Source organism: Marmota flaviventris, chromosome 1 (genome assembly GCF_047511675.1).
Source record: "Marmota flaviventris isolate mMarFla1 chromosome 1, mMarFla1.hap1, whole genome shotgun sequence".
NCBI lineage: Eukaryota > Metazoa > Chordata > Mammalia > Rodentia > Sciuridae > Marmota > Marmota flaviventris.
In genome coordinates this window covers 209233835-209254632 of record NC_092498.1, presented here as the reverse complement: position 1 = coordinate 209254632, position 20798 = coordinate 209233835, and the positions used below count along the sequence as shown (strand labels likewise).

Genomic DNA, 20798 nt, shown 5'->3' with positions numbered 1-20798 from the left:
TATATAAAAGTGGCTACAGAAGCACCTGGCATGAAATAAGCACCCTGTAAATCTTAAGTATGACAGTATGTTGTTTTATTTTTGTTTTGTAATTAAGTCATTTTTCTTATGCATCATTAAAGTTTAAAACTGTTATAATGAAATCCCTAGGACTGACATGTGAGCTTAAGCAATTAAGACCTTTCACAGGAGAAGATGAGGACTACTCTCTCTTTCTGATTGCATATCCTCCTGTCACCGAGGTAACCACATTCACAAGTTTGGTGGTTATCTTTGTCTATTAGTTTGATTATTAAAGCAAACTCTACTTTCCCAAATGAGGAATTGGGGCATTCTAGAGGATTTGGATAAAATATAGGTTAAATTGAAAACAAAAAAGTCCTAAGCATTTCTTTTGATTTTTTTCTTTGCTATTACTAGGAGAGAGATTTCGTTAATTAATTAATCCTTACTATAATTTTTCACAGGAAAGATGCCCTAGGGGTTACTAGTTAGTGTCGCTGTCCATCTTAAGCTCTGAAATACTCAAAATGCTACTTTGGTTCAAGTGAAGGCCATGGATATGCTCGAGAGGAGAAGGACAAGTGGGGTCCGCATTTACCGAGCAGGGGTGCCATACAGGTGAGGTCTGGCTGCTGCAGACACGGCCACGATGGTGGCCGGGACTCCGTAGCCCACAGGGAACATGAGCCTCCTCATGAGCCTGTTTCTGCTGGAGGAACTGAGCACAGTCAGGTTCCGTGCGGTGAGGAAGAGGAACAGCCCCTCCAGCAGCATCCAGGTGAAGGAGGCCAGGTAGAGGTAGTGCAGGGCGCCCGCGGTGACCACGCACAGCACCTGGGGAGGAGAGAGACCCCGGGGCAGTGTCAGGGTCTGGCGGTGGCCCGGGAGGCCCCAGTGCCCTGTGGAGGGGGATTCTGCTGTGCACCAGGCGCTGCACTGTGTTGCTTCAGCCATGGGCTGCGTGTGTGCTCCCATGGATCACAGCAGAGCTGGAGAAGGCCTGGTGCCCAGTGATGTCACAACCTCCCAGCGCTGCCCTGCGGAGTTCCTCATGCAGTAGTGGTGACCTCACAACTTCCCAGCGCTGCCCTGCGGGGTTCCTCATGCAGTAGTGGTGACGTCACAGCCCCCCAGCGCTGCACTATGGCGTTTCTCATGCAATAGTGGCGATGCTCTTGTGCACAAACCCACTGCGCTGCTGGTTACTGAACAGCAGGGCCACACAAGGACGGGCAGGATCTACTACTTACAAATGGCAACCAATGATCATGTGACGGCTTATTCATTTACTGCACTATGCTTTTCACATTATTTTAGAAGTGACTGTAGTTCACAGGGTTTAGTATCTTTTCTCAAAATAGTGCTGATCCTGGGAACAGCTGAGGGCGCACATTGAATGACAGTATCAGTAGCTGGATATTCACCCATCCTTGGACTCTTACAAGAAAGAAGTTCTCTAAATAATCCTGTGCATCAAAGCAGAGAAGATAATCAACCCAGAATGTGGGTAGACCTACAAGCAGCAGGAAAGAGCAAGGGAGCAAACCACACAGCCCACAGCACTCCAACAACTGACTCTGTAGGCACAATGGCAGAGGAAATGTTGGGGAAGAATTTAGAAAGCTCCTAGTTAAAATGTTCAATGAGCTAAAAGAAGATGTAAGGAATGAACTTGGAGAAGATACAGGAAGTGGAAGAAAATTTCACTAAAGCCAGAATCTAAAAATGAACCAAATAGAAATTCTGAAAATGAAGGACTCGATTAACCAAATTAAAAATTCAGTAGAACCTCCTTTTTCTCCTGGTCAAAATGTCTGCTGTAAAACCGGGTGCCGCGTGACGCCAGCCCAGTCGCCTCCTTTGTGTCTCCTGATTGAATCAGGAGGCCACATCTGGTGATTGACGGATGCCATCTAGTATTTGGGTCAGGGTTCACCCTACCCGGTCCCCTAATGAAGGGACTTCCCCAGGATGCAAGCCCTGTTGCTAAGCAACACGAGATGTAGGTGATGGAGTTGTAAAGAGGGTTCATTTTCTCATTGAATCCATCAAAGTGAAATGGGCATCGACCTTTTGTGGACTTCCCCGGGGTCCAGGCTGTTTGATTAGGAGCCCGGGCAGCCTGGCTCCTGAGTTCAGCACCCCTGGGCGAGTAGGGCGGGGACACCTGGGTACCTTGTGCTGGGTTCTGTCGATGGCCGTGAGGAAGAGCAGGTGGGCCAGCAGGAGGCAGAGCGAGAGCTGCAGGTGCAGGGAGGTGCTGGTGTTCTGGATGGCTCTGCACAGGAGGAAGGTGAGGGCCGCCAGGACCAGGCACAGCAGCGACACGCCCAGCCCCACGCAGGTGATGATGCTCAGCACGGGGTCGTCATCCTGGGGCAGAGGGAGGAGCCTTCATAGCAACGTGCCCTGCTCTGGGGTAGGAACCCCTCTACTATCTGTCATTTAGTGCAGCAGATTCAGGAATGGAGGGACCGGGTCCATGTGTGAAGCTGAAGGGAGAGGGGCTCCAGGTTCAGAAGGTTGGACTGTAAGGTTTTCTGAATGGAGCAGGTAAGCGGCTAGAAGGGCCCAGATGTGTAGAGTCCTTACTCAAGGAGGAGATTCGGGATTCCTGACTGTGGGGCACAGTAAGGCGTATGTTGATATGTGAGTGAGTGTGTGTGAAACCCATGCTGAGGGTCCCTCTGTCCCTGTACCATGAGGCCACAGGACAGAACCTGCACCTCAGTGTCCAGGCATTAACCTCCCATCCCAGACACCACAGGCGTCAAGCTCTGCCTGTTCCCAACTGGCCACAAGTCCCTGTGAAGTTAGAATTAGATACTTGGTTAAAAATTAAAATTAATAACAGTAGCTTAAAATTCACCTTTCCCCCACTTCTTTCTGAAAATCATCTTAAAGCCATAAGGACTTAAAAGCCCACCATCAATTCTATTTCAGTGTAATTGAGGGAAAGAGTAGAGAAGAGGAAAGAGGGAGGGGAAATGTTCAAATGGTAAATAATGAAGGTAAAATTCCAAAGCAGGTGCATCTGGATCAAGTGCACACAGATGTTGTTTGTGTGGATTTTGTTTTTGCAACATATCTGTCAATTTGAAATGGTTTCGCAAGAAAATGTTTGAAAAGAAAGTTCAAACCCTGCAGGTGACATTTGTGCATGCTGCATTTGAGTCCCTGGTGCAAAGACAGAATTGGGCAATTAGGAGGCAGGGCAGAGGAGGAGAAGAGGGAAAGAATGACACCTGATAAATGAAAGGAGGTAAAACTTTCAAAATAGATGCCTCTGGGTAAAGAGTAATGGGGTGGTGGGTTTTCTTTTCATTTCCTCATGGTTTTAAGAGGACTTGGAGAAATAGGTGGGAAAATGTAAATTCTAAGTTACCATCGTCATTTACTTTCTTCCTTTAACCACAAGTGTGTGATCTATTTCTTCTACTTTTGTTCTTTAAATAAAAATATCTAAAAATTTGAAATTGTTTTCTAAGAAAGCAGTAAAAAATAAATGGTCCTCTAAGTGATATTAATATGTGCTGAATTTTGAGAACTTCTGATGTAAAGACAAAATCTAATTTCCATAATATATCAAAAGCTTCTGGAAATCACCAACATATATTAGAATAAACCAATAGAAAGATGGACCAAGGACATGCAAAAATTGTTTCCAGAGGCAGAAATAGAAATGATTCTTAATGAAGTTGTTCCATTTTACTCTTGCTAAAAAGGAGACAAATATTTCCCTAGATATATTGACCTCTCAGATATACAAAGGCCCCCCAAAGTTGATAGTAACCCTGCAGTGAGGTGTGAGTCATCACCCACCTTCATGTAATCCTGGTGGGATTGTTACCAGGTTCAGCCTCTCTGTGTTGAGATGTGGCAGTGTCTCTTTATGTGTAGTTATGAATTAGAACAGATAGACATTCTTCATGCACACTCAAATAGGAAATAAATGAAGTTTGTGGATAGTTTTGCAATATTCCTTGTGTTAACAAATGATAAGAATTTGACAGACTATTTACAGTCTATTCACACAATGGAATGCAATGTGTCCTTAGAAGTAATGGTGAAGCCATTTGTACACAGGGATTGAAGAATCTCCAATATGTAAAGAAAAAAAAAAGTAAACCACATGAGTGAATAAAGCCTGCCGACGTTACAAGGTTGAAGATAACCAAAGAATAAACTCAGATGGAGCTGGAGTTACAGCTCCGCAGTAGAGCGTTTGCCTGGCACTTGTGAGGTACAGGGTTCAATCCTCAGCACCACATTAAAAATAAATAAAGATATTGTGTCCATCTTTAAAAATAATCTTTAAAAAAAGAATAAACACAGGGGTTTTGTGGATATGCCTGAGACAGCCCTAGGAGAGTGCAGGGGACACTGAGAGCCCTGGTTGTTTGAGGCTGGAGGAACTCGATGCCTAAGGGTGGGGGTGGGAGACCCCTCCATGTTTCCTCTCTCATCCAGTCTGAAATTTGAAGTGAAAATACATCTCCCCTTGCATGAATAAAGAAGCAGTTGATGCATGAGAGTGTGCTACTGGGTGAGGTGGCAGCGAGGTCTTGGAATGTGTAGACTCCTGGGGCGGAGGCACTTGGCTGAGATCCTTGTCATGCTCATGGTCACAGGGTGCTCACAGTAAACGCCCACAATATGGGCTCACCTGAGAGTCTGAAACTGGGGAAGCAGAAGTGTCCACTCACCTGGCTAGAGGAGGAGGTAAACAGCCCCCAGTCCACCCATCCTCTCTGACTCCCCTGACACCCTCTGACCTCCACCTTCACCAGACCTTCCTTTATTGTAAACCTGAAACCCTGACTACCATTGACTTACAGACCCTGGTGGTAAGTAGAATTCTAACTTGGTCTTCATATGTCCACCCCCTGCTGTTACACAAACCTTCTTCTAATTATTAAATTCTCTGATAAACTAGGTGTTGCTGTAGAGGGATTTTGCAAGTGGAATTTGGGTCTTGATCTGTTGGTGTTTAGATTAGGGAGTGTATTCTCCTGGGATTGGTGTAATCAGGCGATTGCATTAAAGATCTGGACTCTTCCTGGGAAAACAGCTTCAAAACTTGAGAGAAATTCTACATAAGGGACATTTTCATGCTGATTTTCAGAAGGAACACTGGTGTTTTGTGAGAAGGCCAACCAGGGGTCATAGGAGAGGAAATGTGGGTGGGTCTTAGGAACCGAGTGTGGTCCCCCCTGACAGCTGCTAAGAGAAGGGAACTGGACTCTGCCTGCAACCAGGGAGCTGGAGGAGGGCTGCAAGACCCAGAAGAGAGTGTAGCCCTGGCTGATGTGATCTTGTCAGTCTTTTAGAACCTGTACAAGGAACTCATCCCCCTGTGCTGGGTTGCTGACCCACAGAAACCATGAGGGAACAAATTTGTTTTACTTCAGCAGCAACATCTGCATAAGTGTGTTTTGCAGCAATAGATGCTGAAGGCAGCCTCTCACCTGCATGTGGTAGTGGGCCATGAGGACAGCAAAGCTGCTGAGGTGGGTACAGTGGCAGGTGGTGCTGCCACCTCCAGTGCTCACTGTCCTGCAGCCTGCAGTGGTCCAGTGACTCCCATTCTGGCTGTGGTCCCAGAAGACACAGAATACCTTGTGCCTTGGTGCAAGGGTTACTGGCTGTAGTAACAGGACAGAGGTGTGAGTTGGTCTTCCTGTGCTCAGAGATGCTGACCCAGGAAGGGCTGGCTTTCCTGTGTGGGGTGCACCTGTGGGGAGTCCTGCTGAACCTCAAGGTTAAGAGGACAACAAGGGTGTGCCTGGGCCTGGGGCTCCTCCCACACCATGGTCCACCCACCCACACACTCACAGGATGGAAGAAGGTAAAGGTAACTGGCGAGCTGAGGTTCTGGGTGTCATTGCTGCTTAAAAAGGCTGAGATGACATCAGAGAGCAGGATAGGAGAGACTCTTGGCAGCAAGTCCTTGTGTGTCCCATGGGGAGCCACCTGCTTCTCAGGCTCCAGGACCAGGGGAGCCTCGGCCAGCAGCTTGGCCATCCCTGGGGTGGAGACCAAGCCCACCACAGAAGGGCCTGCAGGACGAGGCCACGGGTGAGTCTCAGGGTCTCCTCCAGGGCCTCCTCCTTAGATGGCCTCTCCTCCTTTTGAATTGTTGTATTATAATGATACATAATAGTGGGACTTGCTGCTCCACATTCACACGTGCACACAACAGAATGTGGCCTCATCACTCCCCAGAGCCTCCCCTTTGGATGCTCTTCTAGTGACCTCTTCCCACCCACATCACCCTTTAGTCTTTAATTGTGTATTTTGGGCATCTTTTCCCACCCTGAGGCCTCTTCCAAACAGTATGGTACTGTTGTAAAGGTGGACATTCCACCTTCTCCCCATCTCAGATGTTACCTTTGTAACAAGATTCCTGTGCTTTATTCCAGTTCAGCTGCATCTTTGCCTGATTCAGACTGAAGGTGACATTGCAAATTCCTTTCTTCTGCACCTCCAGGGACACTTCTATGAGTCACAGGAAGAAGAAGAGTTATATTAGGAATGTATATATTTGTTTATGTGGATATTGTATATGTACAAGTGTATATCACATATATCAAGGACCTATGTGTAACTTCCAATTCACTATAACCACACATGTATATGTGTGTTTATAGACACATATGTGTACACATACAGATATGTATACAATCCTTTGTAATTTCAGGTTTTATATGTATGTGTATATATGTGTTGTGTATACATGTGTGTGCATACATACATGTATATGAAATCTGATGTTATGAAGAATTGTAACAGTAGGAGCAATTTTGCACCAACATATTAGATAACTGAGATGAAATGGACACATTCTGAGGGACAGAAGCTACCAAAAGTGACCCAAGAAGAAGTGGAAAATTTGAAGAGACCTATAATGGGTAAAGAGATTGAATCAATACTGAAAAACCTCCTAAATGAACACATGAGATCAGATTTTAACCAATTCACACTTCCTGATTTCAGAACTGAATGCAAATGAGAGGAGCCTAAACAGCATGGTAGTGGCATGAAGACAGAGGGAAAGGTGAGCCCAGAAATAAACCTACACCTCTGCAGTCAATTGGTTTTCAGCCAGGGGACCAAGACTATTCAGTGGGCATAAGAACAGTCTCTTCAATGATTGATGAGGGATTACTGGATATCCTAGGAAAAAGAAGGAAGTGGGAGCCCTACCTCACACCCCACACACAGATTAACTCAAAATAGAACAAGGCCTATATCTAAGAACTGAAGCCCATAGGAGGAAATATAGTGGTATCTTTCTGACCTGGGATTTGGCAATGGATTGTTAGATATGACACTGAATGTAGAAGCCATGAAGCAGAAAGTAGATAAAGTAGACTTCCTCAAAATTCAAAACATCTAACATGAAAGTGAAATGATTATTACAGATGTGAAAATATAAACCATAGGAAGGAGAAAGCATTTTCAAGTTGCACATAATGGTCTCCTGTCAAAATAGATGAAAAGCTCTTACAACTCAACAACCAAAGGACCAACCCAATCACAAATGCACAAAGGCTCTGAACAGACATTTCTCCAAAAAGATACACAAATGGCCCAGAGGCACATGAAAAGATGCTAACCATCACCCATCAACAGGGAGATGCAACTCAAACCGGCAACAAGACATCGCCTCACATACAATAGAAGGTGCGTGATGAAACCAAATGAATTGGAAGTAACATGTTTAGCTGAAGCCATGGAGAGGCCACTCTTGCAACCCTCTGGTGGTACTATGAAATAGTGTGGCCACTCTGCAAACAGTCTGGTGGTTCCACCAAAACTACACATGGAATTACCATGTTACCTACCAAGTCCAATCCTTACAGACACACCCAAGCACTGAGAACAATTATTCAAGCAAACACTTACACATCAATATTCTTAGTAGTGAGTCACAATGGCCAAGAGGTTCATCATTGGCTGAATGGGTCAACTCAACACCCATAAAATGGAATCATATTCAGCCGTGAATAGGGATGGAATGATGCTATGCCATGCTCAAACAGGATTATTCTAGGAGAAAGAAGCTAGAGGGACAGGTCACACTTTGTATGATTGCTTTTTACTAAATGGTAGAATAGGCAGCTCCATTAAGACAGCAAGCAGGAGAGTGGATGCCAGGGTTGGGGGAGGGGAGGAATGAGGGATGAAAGCTGAGGAGGCACTGCGTTTGATTTTGGAGAAAACTGTCTTAGAAATGGAGGTGATGGCTGCATCAGTTTGTGAATGTTCTTGATTCCAATGAAATGTAGAACTGGTGGATTTTAAATGGTGTTCTTAATTGGTGAAACTTGTTAAGTGAATTTTACCACAATAAGACAATTAATACCTAAATATCAAGCAAGATTAATTTATATTACTCCATATTAGATTTCGGAAGCTGTTTCTATTTTGCTACGTAAAATACTTATTATTATTATTATTATTATTATTATTTTAGTTGTAGATGGACACAATACCTTTGCTTTATTCATTTATTTCTATGTGGTGCTGAGGATCGAACCCTGTGCCTCTAGGCAAATGCTCTACCACTGAGCTTAAAACCCCAGCCCCCCTAAAATTCCTTATTGTCATTTTATTGCTGATAATTTTTACTATACTGTAAATGTGTACTGTTTTTGGTTTTCTGCCTTTTTCACTGTTGTGATTATTTATGTGAGTCACACTGAGGTACAGTGTGGTCACTCAGCTCTAGTGGGTTCAGAAGAGGATGAGGCTAGGAACAGGGGCTGGTGCAGACCCAGGGACTTACGTGTGCCTGCAGAATAATTAAAGGTTGCTGTCCCCTCAGGCAGAGCCCTGCTCAGGTGTGTCAGGGCACTCTCCAGGCCTGTCAGCAGGTGAGTGGCCATGCAGTGCTTCTGTGAGGGGGGCAGGGTCTCCAGGTCCCCAGGGGTCTCCAACAGCTCATCCACCTCCTGCACAATCCCCTGGATGGATGGGGGCACAGAGCAGGTCGACTTGGCCAGAAGGTCCACATGAGGAGCTTGATCACTCAACCCGAGAGAACAGACCCCAGACATTGTCCAGTTGGGGATAGAGAGAGCATGGTTTGGGACTCCCTGGGTGGTCCTTCCTCTTCATAGGTCAGCCCTGGTTTGTGACAGTCAAGGATGACATAGACCAGGATGAGAGCAAGAGGACAGACAGTGCACGTGGGTGTCTAACAGTGTGTGTGGCTCCCAGTGTCCTCTTCCACCTGCCCTGGGAGAGTGGCCAGCTCAGACCAGGACTCACTTTGCTTGGGCCTGTCCCCTCCCCCAGACCAAAGCTGCCCACCTCCCTCTGTGGGAGGTCTCCACCTGCTTCCCCTGGATCCTGCCCTTACCTGGATGGTGTCCTTGGCCTGAATTGGCTTGACATCTTTGTGCAGATTGTTGACTTTGTCAGTGAAGTGAGAGAGACTCTGGGGAGGTGAGATGAGGGGTCACGAGTGGGTGGGAAGCTCAGGGCCAAGGGGTGGACAGGGTGCTGCCCCAGGGATTCCCACCTCCCTGTCCTGGCTGGGGCGCTCACCTGGCTGTGGACTCCAGGGGGCAGAGGCCAGGTGAAGAGGGGCTTGACTGTGGGGACAGGACAGTGGTTCATTACGAGGAGTGCACGTGTGCATGCATGGGTGTGTATGAGCATGTGCACGTGGGTGTGTACATGTGTGGGGTGGTGGAGGTTCTGAGGTCAGGGAAGGCCTGGTACCTTTGCAGATGATGCTGTTCCAGCCATGGTGTCTCCCAGAAATTGGCTCCCAGCCTGGGCGGCAGTGGCACTGGTATGACCCAAGGGTATTGGTGCAGATGGCGGACTGGTGACACTGATGCTGCCCAGAGCTGCACTCGTCCACATCTGGGGAACACAGACAGAGGCATTGGTCCCTACCCCAGCCAGGACCCGTGCTCTCTGCCATCAGAACTCCACCCCCTTTTTCTGCCATTAGTGCCCTTCCTGGGCTGTGGTGCTGCTACCTGGAGACCCACACCCTTGTGAGGTGGACGCCAGGTCAAGGGGTGTGCAAGGTCTGCAGGCCTGCCCTTTGCAGGTGCAAGTTGTGAGGCTGCGGAAACTTGTCACCCAGTTATTCACTAGCTGCAGCCGGGGGCCCCGGGAGCCTCCCGTCAGACCCCAGCTCCTTTCCCAGGACCCATCTGTCCACGTCCAGCCCCTGGAGCATTAGCTGGCACAGGCACAGCAGCACTGGATGTGGTCCATTTGCCTGGGAGGGCTGCGATCCCGGGTGGAATTCGGGCCTCTGAGCATGGCCTCCAAGCCCCACCTTTGCACACGGTGCTGATGGGGCCGTTGGGGGATCCGGTGACTGGCTTCCAGCCAGGTCAGCAGCGGCGCTGGTAGCCGCCCACTTGGTTGAGGCAATGGGCAGATTTGTGAAAGGGTTTTTTTCCAGAGGCACATTCTTTCACATATAGGACAAAGCGGAGGGCTGCCCCTGACTAGCTCCCATGCCCATATTCACTGCACCCACTTCTCCATCTTTTTGTTGTCCCAAACCAAGGACCTCAACATGTGCCTCACTTGGTGACCTTCAGCTTCACCTTCAGAGCAACCTATGGTGGCCTTCTTGCATGAAGAGCACAGCAAACTGGTCTCCAGTTTAAAGAAGGTGGAGCTAGGAGGGAAACTGAGCCAGGGGTGGAAATTCCTGACCAAGGACTCTGGTCACCATCTTTCTGGCCATGGTGGAGGCTCCTTGTCAGAACTGAAAATGCCTCTCTTCTACTCTCAGATGAAGACCAGGAAGGGGCTGAGGCCCAGATGGCCCTGTGGCCTCCCTTACGCTGAGCCTGAGCCCCTTGACCTGTGGGAACCTCAGGTCTTCTCCCTCCTTGGGCGCAGGACCTGCCTCTGCTGCACCCCTGGATCCTGTCCACCCTCAGGGGTCCTCCTGGGGCCTCTACCTATGCACAGCCTCGGGTCCTCTGGGTTCAGCTCAAAGCCAGGCAGACACTGGCACGTGTAGCTGCCCTGAGTGTTGGTGCAGGTGCTGCGGCCCTTGCAGATTCTGGGGTTCTGCTTACATTCATCCACTTCTGCAAGAGGAAGAAGAGGGGCAGGATGCGGGCAGCTTCAGGTGGTTTGTTGGGTTGGATGCGAGTGTTGTGATCAGAGGGTTTGGCTCTGTCAGCCCAGGCTGGGAGTCATCCAGGTTCCTGGCATGGAGGCATGGGGTGGACCCACTGTGTCCCCAGGTTCCTTTTCTAACCCACAAGGAGGCTCTTCATGGGGAGCATGGTCTCCAGACCCTTTGTTGTCCTCCCAGTGCCCTGTGCCTCCCTGGGAAGCTCCCAGCTGGGCCAGGGTGTCATGGCCACATGTGTCCTGGCTTGAGGATTTGGAGCTGAGGCCAGATGGGTCCTCCTTGTACCCGAGTGCAGGGGAAGTGCTGAGATTCCGAGTGGGGCCTGTTTTAGTTTCCAGGGTGGCCTTTGGCCTGATTCTGCTAGTGTGGCTGCTCAATGGCTGAGTTGTCCCTGGGTCTCAGTGACCTAGCAGGACAGGTTCTCTCATCCCACTAGCTTTGAGAGCTCCGCTGGTACAAGACTTAATGGCAGGGACAGGAGTGAGGATCATGCCAGAGAACAGGGTTGACATCCAGCCAGGCAGCCCTGGGACTGTGCAGGTGTCTTCCTGACCCCGTGAAGCATCCTTGTCCTATGGAGGCCAAATGTGGATGAAGACAGCAGCAGAGAGTGGAGCCTTGGGGACGGGGTAGTGGTGGTGGTGGCAGGCATTTCTGTCATCTGTCCTTCACCTCCACCGGGACACAGACCTGTGGCCTGCTGCGTGGGACCCAGCATCGTCTCTGTCTCCAGTGGTCAGGCCCCTGGGATATGGGTTAACCTCCTCTGGAGAGGGTTGGGGCTGGATAGTGGTTCCATGTCACCCTCTCTTACTGTGTGTTCCAGACTGGAGCATCTTCCTCCACTCGACTCGATGTCACCCTGCCCACCCCTGTCCTGACACACCATCCCCCAGTACCTCAAGTGGACGAAAGTCAGGATGGAGAGCAGAGCAGAGCAATGAATGAGGCTGAGAGGTGGAGAAGGGCGTGGCTGGTGGGGGCGTGGCTAAGGAGGGGCTGGTTGAGAAAAGCATGGAGCACAGCAGGCGTGCTCTCCAGGCCAGATTGCTGGATGGGGACTGAGGCCTAACCTCAACTCTGAATTTCCTCCTGAATTTCCCGACTGGGTCCTTGGGTCCATCATGGCTGGGGGTCCCGAGAGGGTTCCAGGTGTGGCTGAGCCCCTGTGGTCCCTGGACGGGGCAGGGCTCATCCTGGCAGCCACTAGCAGTGGGAAGAGGACAGAGTGGCATGGAACGAGGTTGCCACAGGCTCCTGGGATATCTTGATCTCTCTCCCTTGTACTTCATGAGAAACAGATGCCAGATGGGCAGCGAGGTGTTCTGAAGGTCTAGAAGTGGCCCTCTGCAAGGGTTCTGAGTCTTGGAGAGTGAACAGGGATGGGCGGCCAGGTGTCTTGCACAGTCCTCAGAGGCCTGGAGAAGGTGGGGCAAGGAGCCCAGGGAGTGGGTACCAGGTCTGCCCATCACTGACTCCATGGACTGTGAGGCCAGTGGTCCTATCTTCAGGTGCAGTGAAGACCACAGTGTTGAAGGGTGAGGAGGGAACGAGTAGGGCCCAGCTGAGCCCCTCACTGAGCTGCGGCTTCACCTCCAGGGTCTTCCAAGCCAGAAGTCTGCTCTTTCCCAGTGGGGTCTGTGGGGGATGGGGGTGTCTTCCACATCACCCCTGCTCACCCCGCCTCTGCCCATCCACCTGAATGAGCTCTGCCCCCTCTCCCCCACAAGCCTTGGCTTCTTTCTAACTCAGCAACACAGCGTGGGGCACAGAGGGTGTGCTAATAACGATAGCCACCACCTGAGGCTGAGGGCTTGTACATAGGAGGATCCTGACCCTTAGGTGCAGTTGTCCAGGCTGCTCACTGCATCAGGGTGCCCAAGCCCATGGTAAGCAGGGTCTGAAAACCAACCCACTTTGCAGTCATCAGATGTGGCTGTGTCCACCTGGAGAGGAGGAGCTTTTTGAAAATTCATAAAAAAGCTTTTTCCCTTTGGTCAAGGCATGTGCATATGACACAATGTGCACCCACGGGGACCCTGTCTTTGCAGAGTCCCATTGATCCTCAGTTTAGCCAGGCTGTCTTACAGGCACCTGCAATTTTCATAATCCTCCTGGAAGACACAGGAGGTAGGCACTGTTATGATCATCTTCATGATACAGATGGGTAGACCAAGTTCAAAGAGAGGTAGTGATTTGACTAATAACATGCAGCTAACAGGTGGCACAGGCAGGTTTTGGACCTAGGCAGGCAGTCTCAGAGCTGGCCCCTGACGTTCATGCTAACCTGCTTCTGTGCTGGGTGACAGGTACATGCACACCTGCCTGTCTCAGACCAGGGCACCACTCCTGTAACCAGGATTCTGCCATCTAGATGTCACAGGAAAGGGTCTGGCAACCTCAACCTGATGATGGGGAGGTGGGGGAGGGGCCTACCTTGCAGATGTTCTCCTCTCATTAATAAAGGATTCTTGGCTCCATAAATGAGCATACAGCCTGGGGTGCACGTGCAGCAATTGTGCCCTGTATGACCTGGCCGTCTGCAGATTTTCCATGGGGCACTCTCATGGCCCTCATTTGGTGATGTCTGCAACATGACAGGTCAGAGGCTCACCTCCCAAAGTTGTGCTTTCTCTCAGGGAAGAGACCCTGGTCTCAGCCTGACCCTGCTGTGAGACGTGGACAGAACTAAGACCCCAGGTGGACCTCCTGAGGCTGGGCTGCTCTGTACGTCCCAGGACCACTCTGCTCTCTGGAGCAGAGCCCAAGGACATGTGGGTTCAGATTCTGTGCCACGGTGGGGCCTGGCAAGGGATCTACAAGTCCTCTCCATCCTGGAGTGGCAGAGGGAGGCTCAGCCATTCCCTGACCCTCCCCTGTGGGAATCATTGCACCACTGGGGTCCTACAGGTGGTCTACGCTCAGGGAGAAGGTGGCAGTGATGGCCACCCTTGATACCTAAGCAGTGGGGAGTGGGAGATCATGGCCCAGGGCTTCCCAGATTGACACTCAAATTAACACCTGAGGATAAAGCCAGGTGCTCAGAAACAGAGCAAAGCTGGGCACATCCCATGACTTGACCTCAGAATCTACTGTGAAGCTGTAGTGACAACAAGGTGTGGTTCTGTATGGGGACAGACGCACACAGCCACGGAGCAGAACAGACAGCCCAGAAAAACCCACATATTTACAGCTGATTTTTGATGAAGGTGCCAAGAGCACACAATGGGAAGGACTCTTCAGTAGAAGGTCTGGGAACCTGGACATGCCAATCAGGAGGACATCAGACCCTCCCCTCACACCACACAAAAATCACCTCAGATTAAATAGTGAAGGTCAGATTGGAGCTGCCCAGCTGCTTAGCGGAGAGCACAGGGGAGAGCTGCGTGACGGTGGCCTGTCAGTGATGGTTTGGACGGGACCCAAGGCACAGGCAGCAAAATACAAACGGACCAAGGGGATCGTAGCCAACTAACAGTTTTTGAAAAGCAAAGGAAACAGTGGACAGGGTGAGGCACAACTCAGGGAACGGGAGGCACACTCACAAGGCACGCATCTTATTAGGTGTCAATATGCAAAGTATCATGAGGAGCTTGATCAAGCAACTTAGCAGTAAGAAACCCGCTTGCCCCATCCGCAAATGGGCAAATGACCTGAACAGACGCTTCTCAAAGGACAACAGGAGAAGGGCCCAGAGGCCCAGGAGAAAACTTGTGCCATCACCAATCCTCAGGGGAATAGATATGGACTGTGATGAAATGTAGCCTCACACCTGCTGGTGGCTGTTGGGGAAAATGGATGGGCACACGGGTGGCCAGCATTCAGAGCAAAGGATGCTGTGCACACCATGGCTGGGAATGTAAGTGAGCCCCGCTGTGATGGAAGGCAGTGGGGCCGGTCCTCAGATATTAAAAGTAGAACTGCATGGGATCCAGAAATCCTTCTGCTGGGTATGCACACAAAGGAAACCAGATCAGAATATTGATCTGATCTTTATCTACCAATAGAGAGGAGCATGCTTCATGTTGCAGCACTATTCACAACAGCCACGCTCTGGAGTCAACCGAGGTGTCCATCCATCCACAGGAGAGTGAATAAGCAGAACACCCACCCACAGGGGGATGTTATTAAGTCTTAAAAAGGAAGGATACTCTGTCAATCGCAACAACACAGGTGAACCTAGGGACATGTTAAGTGAAATAAGCCAGACACACAAGGAGAAATACCACTCGGTATCACCTCCATGTGGGACCTGAACAGTCAAACTCCTGGAAGGAGCGGGTAGCATGGTGTTTCCCAGGGGTCAGGGTAACAGGAGGGGGGTTGGAGAGGTGTGCATCCAAGGCACAAAACTTCAGGTAGGAGGAGCTAAGTTCAAGAGATTTATTGTTCATAATTATTAATTTTTGGTACCAGGGATTGAACCCAGTGTACTCTACTATTGAGCTGCATCCCCAGCCCTTTTTATTTTTTATTTTGAGGCAAGGTCTCACTAAATTGCTTAGGGTCTTGCTAAGTTGCTGAGGCTGGTTTTGAACTTAAGATCCTCCTGCCTCAGCCTCCTGAGCTGCTGGATCCCAGGTGTGCACCACTGGGTCTGGGTAATGGTCTGTATTCTTGAAAATCACTAAGGGATTAGATTTGAAGTGTTCTTACCACAAAAATCAGCACCTGAGGCATTGCATATGGTAATCAACTCCATTTAGCCATCCCAGTGTGCACACATGTTTCAAAACATCCTTCTGTACCTGATCAATATGTACAGCATTTTTATTTGTCAATTAAATAAATACAGAAAAAAAAAAAACCCAGGAATATATTCCCGGAGAGGGATGACTGAGATGGTTGTGTAACAGGAATGTCCTCAGTGCCACAGATCTAGTATACTGGAACATGGTTAAAATGATAAGTTTTATGGATGCAGATTTCATCAAAATTTAAAAACCTGCCACTGAGCAGCAACAAGAAGAACAAAAGTGAGGTGCTCAAGCAGGTGCGGTGGCACAGGCCTGTAATCCCAGTGACTCAGGAGGCTGAGGCAGGAGGATTGCCAGTTCATGACCAGCCTCAATACCAGGGAGATCCAAAGAAATTTAGCGAGACCCTTCTCAAAATAAAAAAATTAAGAGGGCTTGGATGTGGTCAGTGTTAAGACACCTCAGGGTTTGATCCCCAGGACCAAAACAAACAAATGAACAAAAACCAAAAATAAAACAAACCCAGATGCTCAGGCCCAACCACCTGCCTTTCCTCACAGTGGCACAAATGCACCCTCGATCGTCCCCAGGAATCCCCCAGCTCCTAGTGTGGCACTCAGAACTGTGGGTGGACACTGACAGCCTTTCCAAGGTGCCCAGCTTGTCTCCAGGGAGTCTTGCTGTCACCACCCCTGGAAGAAGTTCCCCCTTATCAGAGATGGCCACAGACAGGAAATGAGGAAGCTTCTGGAAGCAGCTCCCAGCTGAGGCCCTGGGGGTGTTTCCTGGCATCTTATCTCTCCTGGTCTCTAAACGTGAGGGGAACATGCTCAGGAAGCAGGTCCCCTTTGAGTGCCACAGGGACCCACAGGACAGAGGCACGAAGTGAATGGCCAACACAGCAGCCTCAGAGAACCCAAGACAGGAGTGAGTGACAGCTCATGGCAGACGGCCCTGGGTGTCCCAGAAAGGGGCCAAAGATTCTTGGAGCTCAGAGGATTCCTGGGGTCAGGATGAGGCAGGGAGGGCTTCTTGTCTCCCTGGATCAGTTTTTGCACCTGTGGATGCCCTGCTGGGACCCCTCATCTGGGCTGTGTGGATCAACAGCAGGACGGGCCAGAACAGGGGCTGTTGCACTCTAAGGGCCCCTGTCCAGCCCCCACGGGGTTGTACTTTGCCTGGAGCAAGCCATTCCTGAAGACCACACAGTCTGCTCTGTTCATCTCAGTCCTCTGGCTGACACTCCCTATTTGGACACAGGGGAAAATGCCAAGTTGGGGGTTGGGCTACAAGATCAGTATCATCCTCTTCAGACCTAAGAGCAGGTGAGACCAAATCCTGGGGCCCAAGTTCTCTCTCTGCCAAAAGCCATTCAATTCCCTGGTCTCTCTGTTTCCTTTCTGTTTTCTGTCTTTGATGCCGGCCTTGAGGTCAAAGGCTCACCCCTTGACCATTACCCATGACCCAACTCGCACTGGGCACCCACAGTCTCTGATGTGCCCTGACCCTCCCACAATCTCTTTACCATCACAGATCTCCAAGAGATTGGTGAAGATCTCTGTAGATGTAGAGGCAAACCCCGGCTTGCAGCGACAGGCGGTGGCGTTGACACATTCCGAGTAGAGAGGGCACCCGGGGGCACAGGCTGTGTGGGAACAGACTAGTCAGAAGCTGGGAGGGGCAATGCGGTCCCCAGAGGAGGGTCACAGGAGGTGGGGAGATGCCCGGAGCCTCCCTGCCCAGGCCTCTCCTCCCTGGGCTGTGGGTGCAGGGCCCCTCCCAGGCTCTGGCTGTGGACAGGCTGCTCCCCACACACTCACGCTGAAAGTCCCAGGCTCCAGCTCTGGAGAGACTCAGCAGGACACACAGCAGCCCTGAAACACAGAGAGGGAAGGTCAGCAGGCCCAGCAGGCAGAGGAGGCTGGAGGTGATGCACTGGAGGGCAGGGGCTGTGGACCCTCCTGGGCTCGGACCTGGTCCACTCCTCAGAGGGAGCCCAGGTGGCGCCTCCCAGCGGGTGTGGGGGATGGGAAGGGGGCTGACCCTGGCAAGCTCTGGGCTCCAGCCGTGGCTCTCCTTGCCTGTGGGTGCGGGACTGGAGCCTGGTGGCTCTGGTTCAGACCCTGGAACACAGGCAGGCTGCCTCACTGCCTGCCTCAGTTTCCCTTCCTGTGGAGTGGGGACAAGATGACACTGACATCCTAGGGACACGTGGGAACAAACCCCAGTGTGTCAGGGTGTTTACCACCATCGCTGACCTTTAGGAAGGTGCTTTAGGTAGGAAGGGAGGGTCAGGGCCAGCTGTTCTCTCAGGTCCCCTGCCTGGTCTCTCAGGTGCTCTGGCCCTGTCCCCTTCCTCAGGGACACACACCACACCAGTCACCTGTCCTGCAGCTGTGACTGGAACACCTGAGAGCCACATCTGCCACCACCACTGTCAGCCCCACGGCCTGTCCTGGGACCCCGTGGTGCCCTATTACCCCCCAACAGGAAGGTGCTGTGGGCAGGTGCTGGGCTCAGGCTGGGGGGCCTCCTCCTACTGTTCCTGCCTCTCAGCAGCTGCCCCCTCCCAGGGCACATCCTGGGAACCCTCCTCAAGTCAATGAGGTCTTAGGTACATGAGCCTCTTGCTGTTCAACAGAGAGACAGGAGAGGAGTCAAAGAGAGTCTGGTTCTCAATCCCTAAAATAAAGTCTAGGGGTATTGGTGGTTCCTTCTTGGTCAATTTATCTAATGCGCTGCCTGGACAGCTGGTCAGCCTCTAAACAGTGCCGTGAGGCCTTCATCAGAGGAGACCCCACTGAATGTGAAGACAACAAGTAAAGCAGGATCCCCTCTCCTGTGTGGGCTCATCTAACCCATGGAGGCCCTAAGAGACCAAGACTGGTCCCCTGAGGAGGACGGAGTTCTGGCCCAGACTGCTTCTGGACCTGAGATGGAACATCAGCTCCTCCCTGGTCTCCATCCTGCCACCTCCTCCCTGGTCTCCATCCTGCCACCTCCTCCCTGGTCTCCATCCTGCACCTCCTCCCTGGTCTCCATCCTGCCCCCTCCTCCCTGGTCTCCATCCTGCCAACTCCTCCCTGGTCTCCATCCTGCACCTACCTGGCAGAGTCTGGACTTCTCAGCCTGCACATTTGTATGAGCCATGTCCTTAAAATAACCAAGTTCCCCTCTCTCTGTAGTGCCCCATTGGTCCCATTTATCTGGAGAGCCCTGCTGCATCAGGGAATAAATGACTAATCCCCACTGGTGCTAAAGTTTGTGCTAGGGAGTAACTTTCTAGGAATAGCTTTTTCCTTTGAGAACTTAATAATTAAAAAAAGAGCTGACATCGTTTACAAATACCCTCCCTGCTCTCCTTTACAGGGACAGTGAGAAAACCAGCCAGAAGTGAAGCAAAGGACTTGCTGGTGGCTCTTGGCTCCCTTTCTTGCCTGTCACATGTCATGATTTGACTTACCGTGGAGCAGTCTTAGACATCCGCTCCTCATGGTGCCGAGACCAGCCAGCCCAGTGATGGAGGACTTTTGGTTCTGGTTGGAGTTAAGAATGCTTCCTGTTTAAATATGACTCGTGACGAAATTGACCACAGTGAGGAAATCACGGTCTGGATGCTTTCTTCCTATGATCAGTTCCCTGGTGAATTTCTCAGGACTCAGAGGTTTGTTGCCAAATATTCACTTAGTTTGGGTAATAGTCATGCTGAAGATCTCCTGGGGGTGACTCCCATCTTCTGAGACAGGAAGGTGGGACACTGTGCATTAGAATCTCAAGCATGAAGGATCATTCTCCTGGTCTTCTTGCCCCATAAGGACCTTGGTTCAGAATGAGTAGACTTTATCTATTTATTACCTATCACTAGACTTACTTGTGTAACTTACATGAAAACAAGGCTCATGATTAAATATAGAACTCAGGGCTTCAGTAGATGGGGACAGGAGAAGTCAAACAGCTCAACACGTGACTCTCCTCCGGGGCAGGGAGAAGGTGCGTCTGTTTAAGTTTGTGTCTTACTGTTTCCTTTCCACCAAAAGTACCTTGTCCCCAACCAGAGACAAGACTTGGCATTCCCTACACTCACACCTGGAAAGTCTGAGAAGGCAGTTCCCGCGGAGCCACCTGGTCCCCACACTACTATTGTTTGTTACAAATTATAGTATTTTGTTTTCTGTATTTATCTTTCATAATCACATTGAAATAAAAATGGGTAATTGCTGTAAAAAATTAAACTATCCTTTTGAATACCCAGAGGATATCTTGTTTTTTCAGTCTTTATTGTTGAGTGTGCTAGTGTGCCATGCATGCATACACTGTAAGTTTAAATGTCCCTGCCCCCAGGTTACACCAAATTCTGTATTGCTTCCTGGCTGGATCTGAGTTCACTTGCAGAAATCGCATCTGTTATGAATATGATATGTGTTCTCCCTTATAAGCTCTAAGCTAACGCTTGTACCAACTAAATAATATTAATAAGTTTATGCACTATTGAAAAAAATCTCATTACTAATGGGGGTTGTTATATTTTAAAATCACTGCTCCTATACTCAAACTCCTCACCTTGCACCTGTAAAAGATACAATATTACACTAGAAGTATTAACTTGACAAAACCATATGCATTATATTTTGACTTGCTTTTTCCATTCAACTTTGTTTATTGGAGGTTTTTTAAATATCAGCATATGAGCTGTACTATAGACAGGTGTGTCCTCTTTTTAAAACTTATACTGACATACCCTATTTATTTTGCCAGTCTTTATTGATGGTTGCTTGTATGTTTTGAAATTTTTTACTCTTGCAAATATCCTGCAGCAAACCTAATAGCTTTCTGTTAACATGGGTTTATTTAATGTGATGTAGATTAAAAGAAGTGTGTTTGCTGGCCCTTAGGTATTCATCACTTAAATTATCATAACTGGTAACAAATTGCTGAATGAAGTGTCTACCTAAAGTGTCTTAAATATATAC

The 20798-nt window shown here is 49.7% G+C and overlaps 1 protein-coding gene across 1 annotated transcript in view; it reads right to left on the bottom strand.

The window, feature by feature from the left end:
- Positions 1 to 19426, bottom strand: part of LOC139701826 (adhesion G protein-coupled receptor E2-like) — a 28457-nt gene extending 9031 nt beyond the window's left edge. Inside the window, exons 1-13 of the mRNA XM_071601855.1 lie at positions 19292 to 19426; positions 17649 to 17702; positions 17354 to 17473; positions 10950 to 11081; positions 9736 to 9882; positions 9559 to 9605; positions 9371 to 9448; positions 8795 to 8972; positions 6394 to 6501; positions 5839 to 6062; positions 5472 to 5648; positions 2179 to 2376; positions 602 to 837 (exon numbers count right to left, since the gene is read on the bottom strand). Coding sequence (XP_071457956.1) covers positions 602 to 837; positions 2179 to 2376; positions 5472 to 5648; positions 5839 to 6062; positions 6394 to 6501; positions 8795 to 8972; positions 9371 to 9448; positions 9559 to 9605; positions 9736 to 9882; positions 10950 to 11081; positions 17354 to 17473; positions 17649 to 17702; positions 19292 to 19322 — 1730 coding nt within the window. The 5' untranslated portion in view covers positions 19323 to 19426. The remainder of the gene's footprint in view (positions 1 to 601; positions 838 to 2178; positions 2377 to 5471; positions 5649 to 5838; positions 6063 to 6393; positions 6502 to 8794; positions 8973 to 9370; positions 9449 to 9558; positions 9606 to 9735; positions 9883 to 10949; positions 11082 to 17353; positions 17474 to 17648; positions 17703 to 19291) is intronic.
- Between the last annotated feature and the right edge of the window lie 1372 nt (positions 19427 to 20798).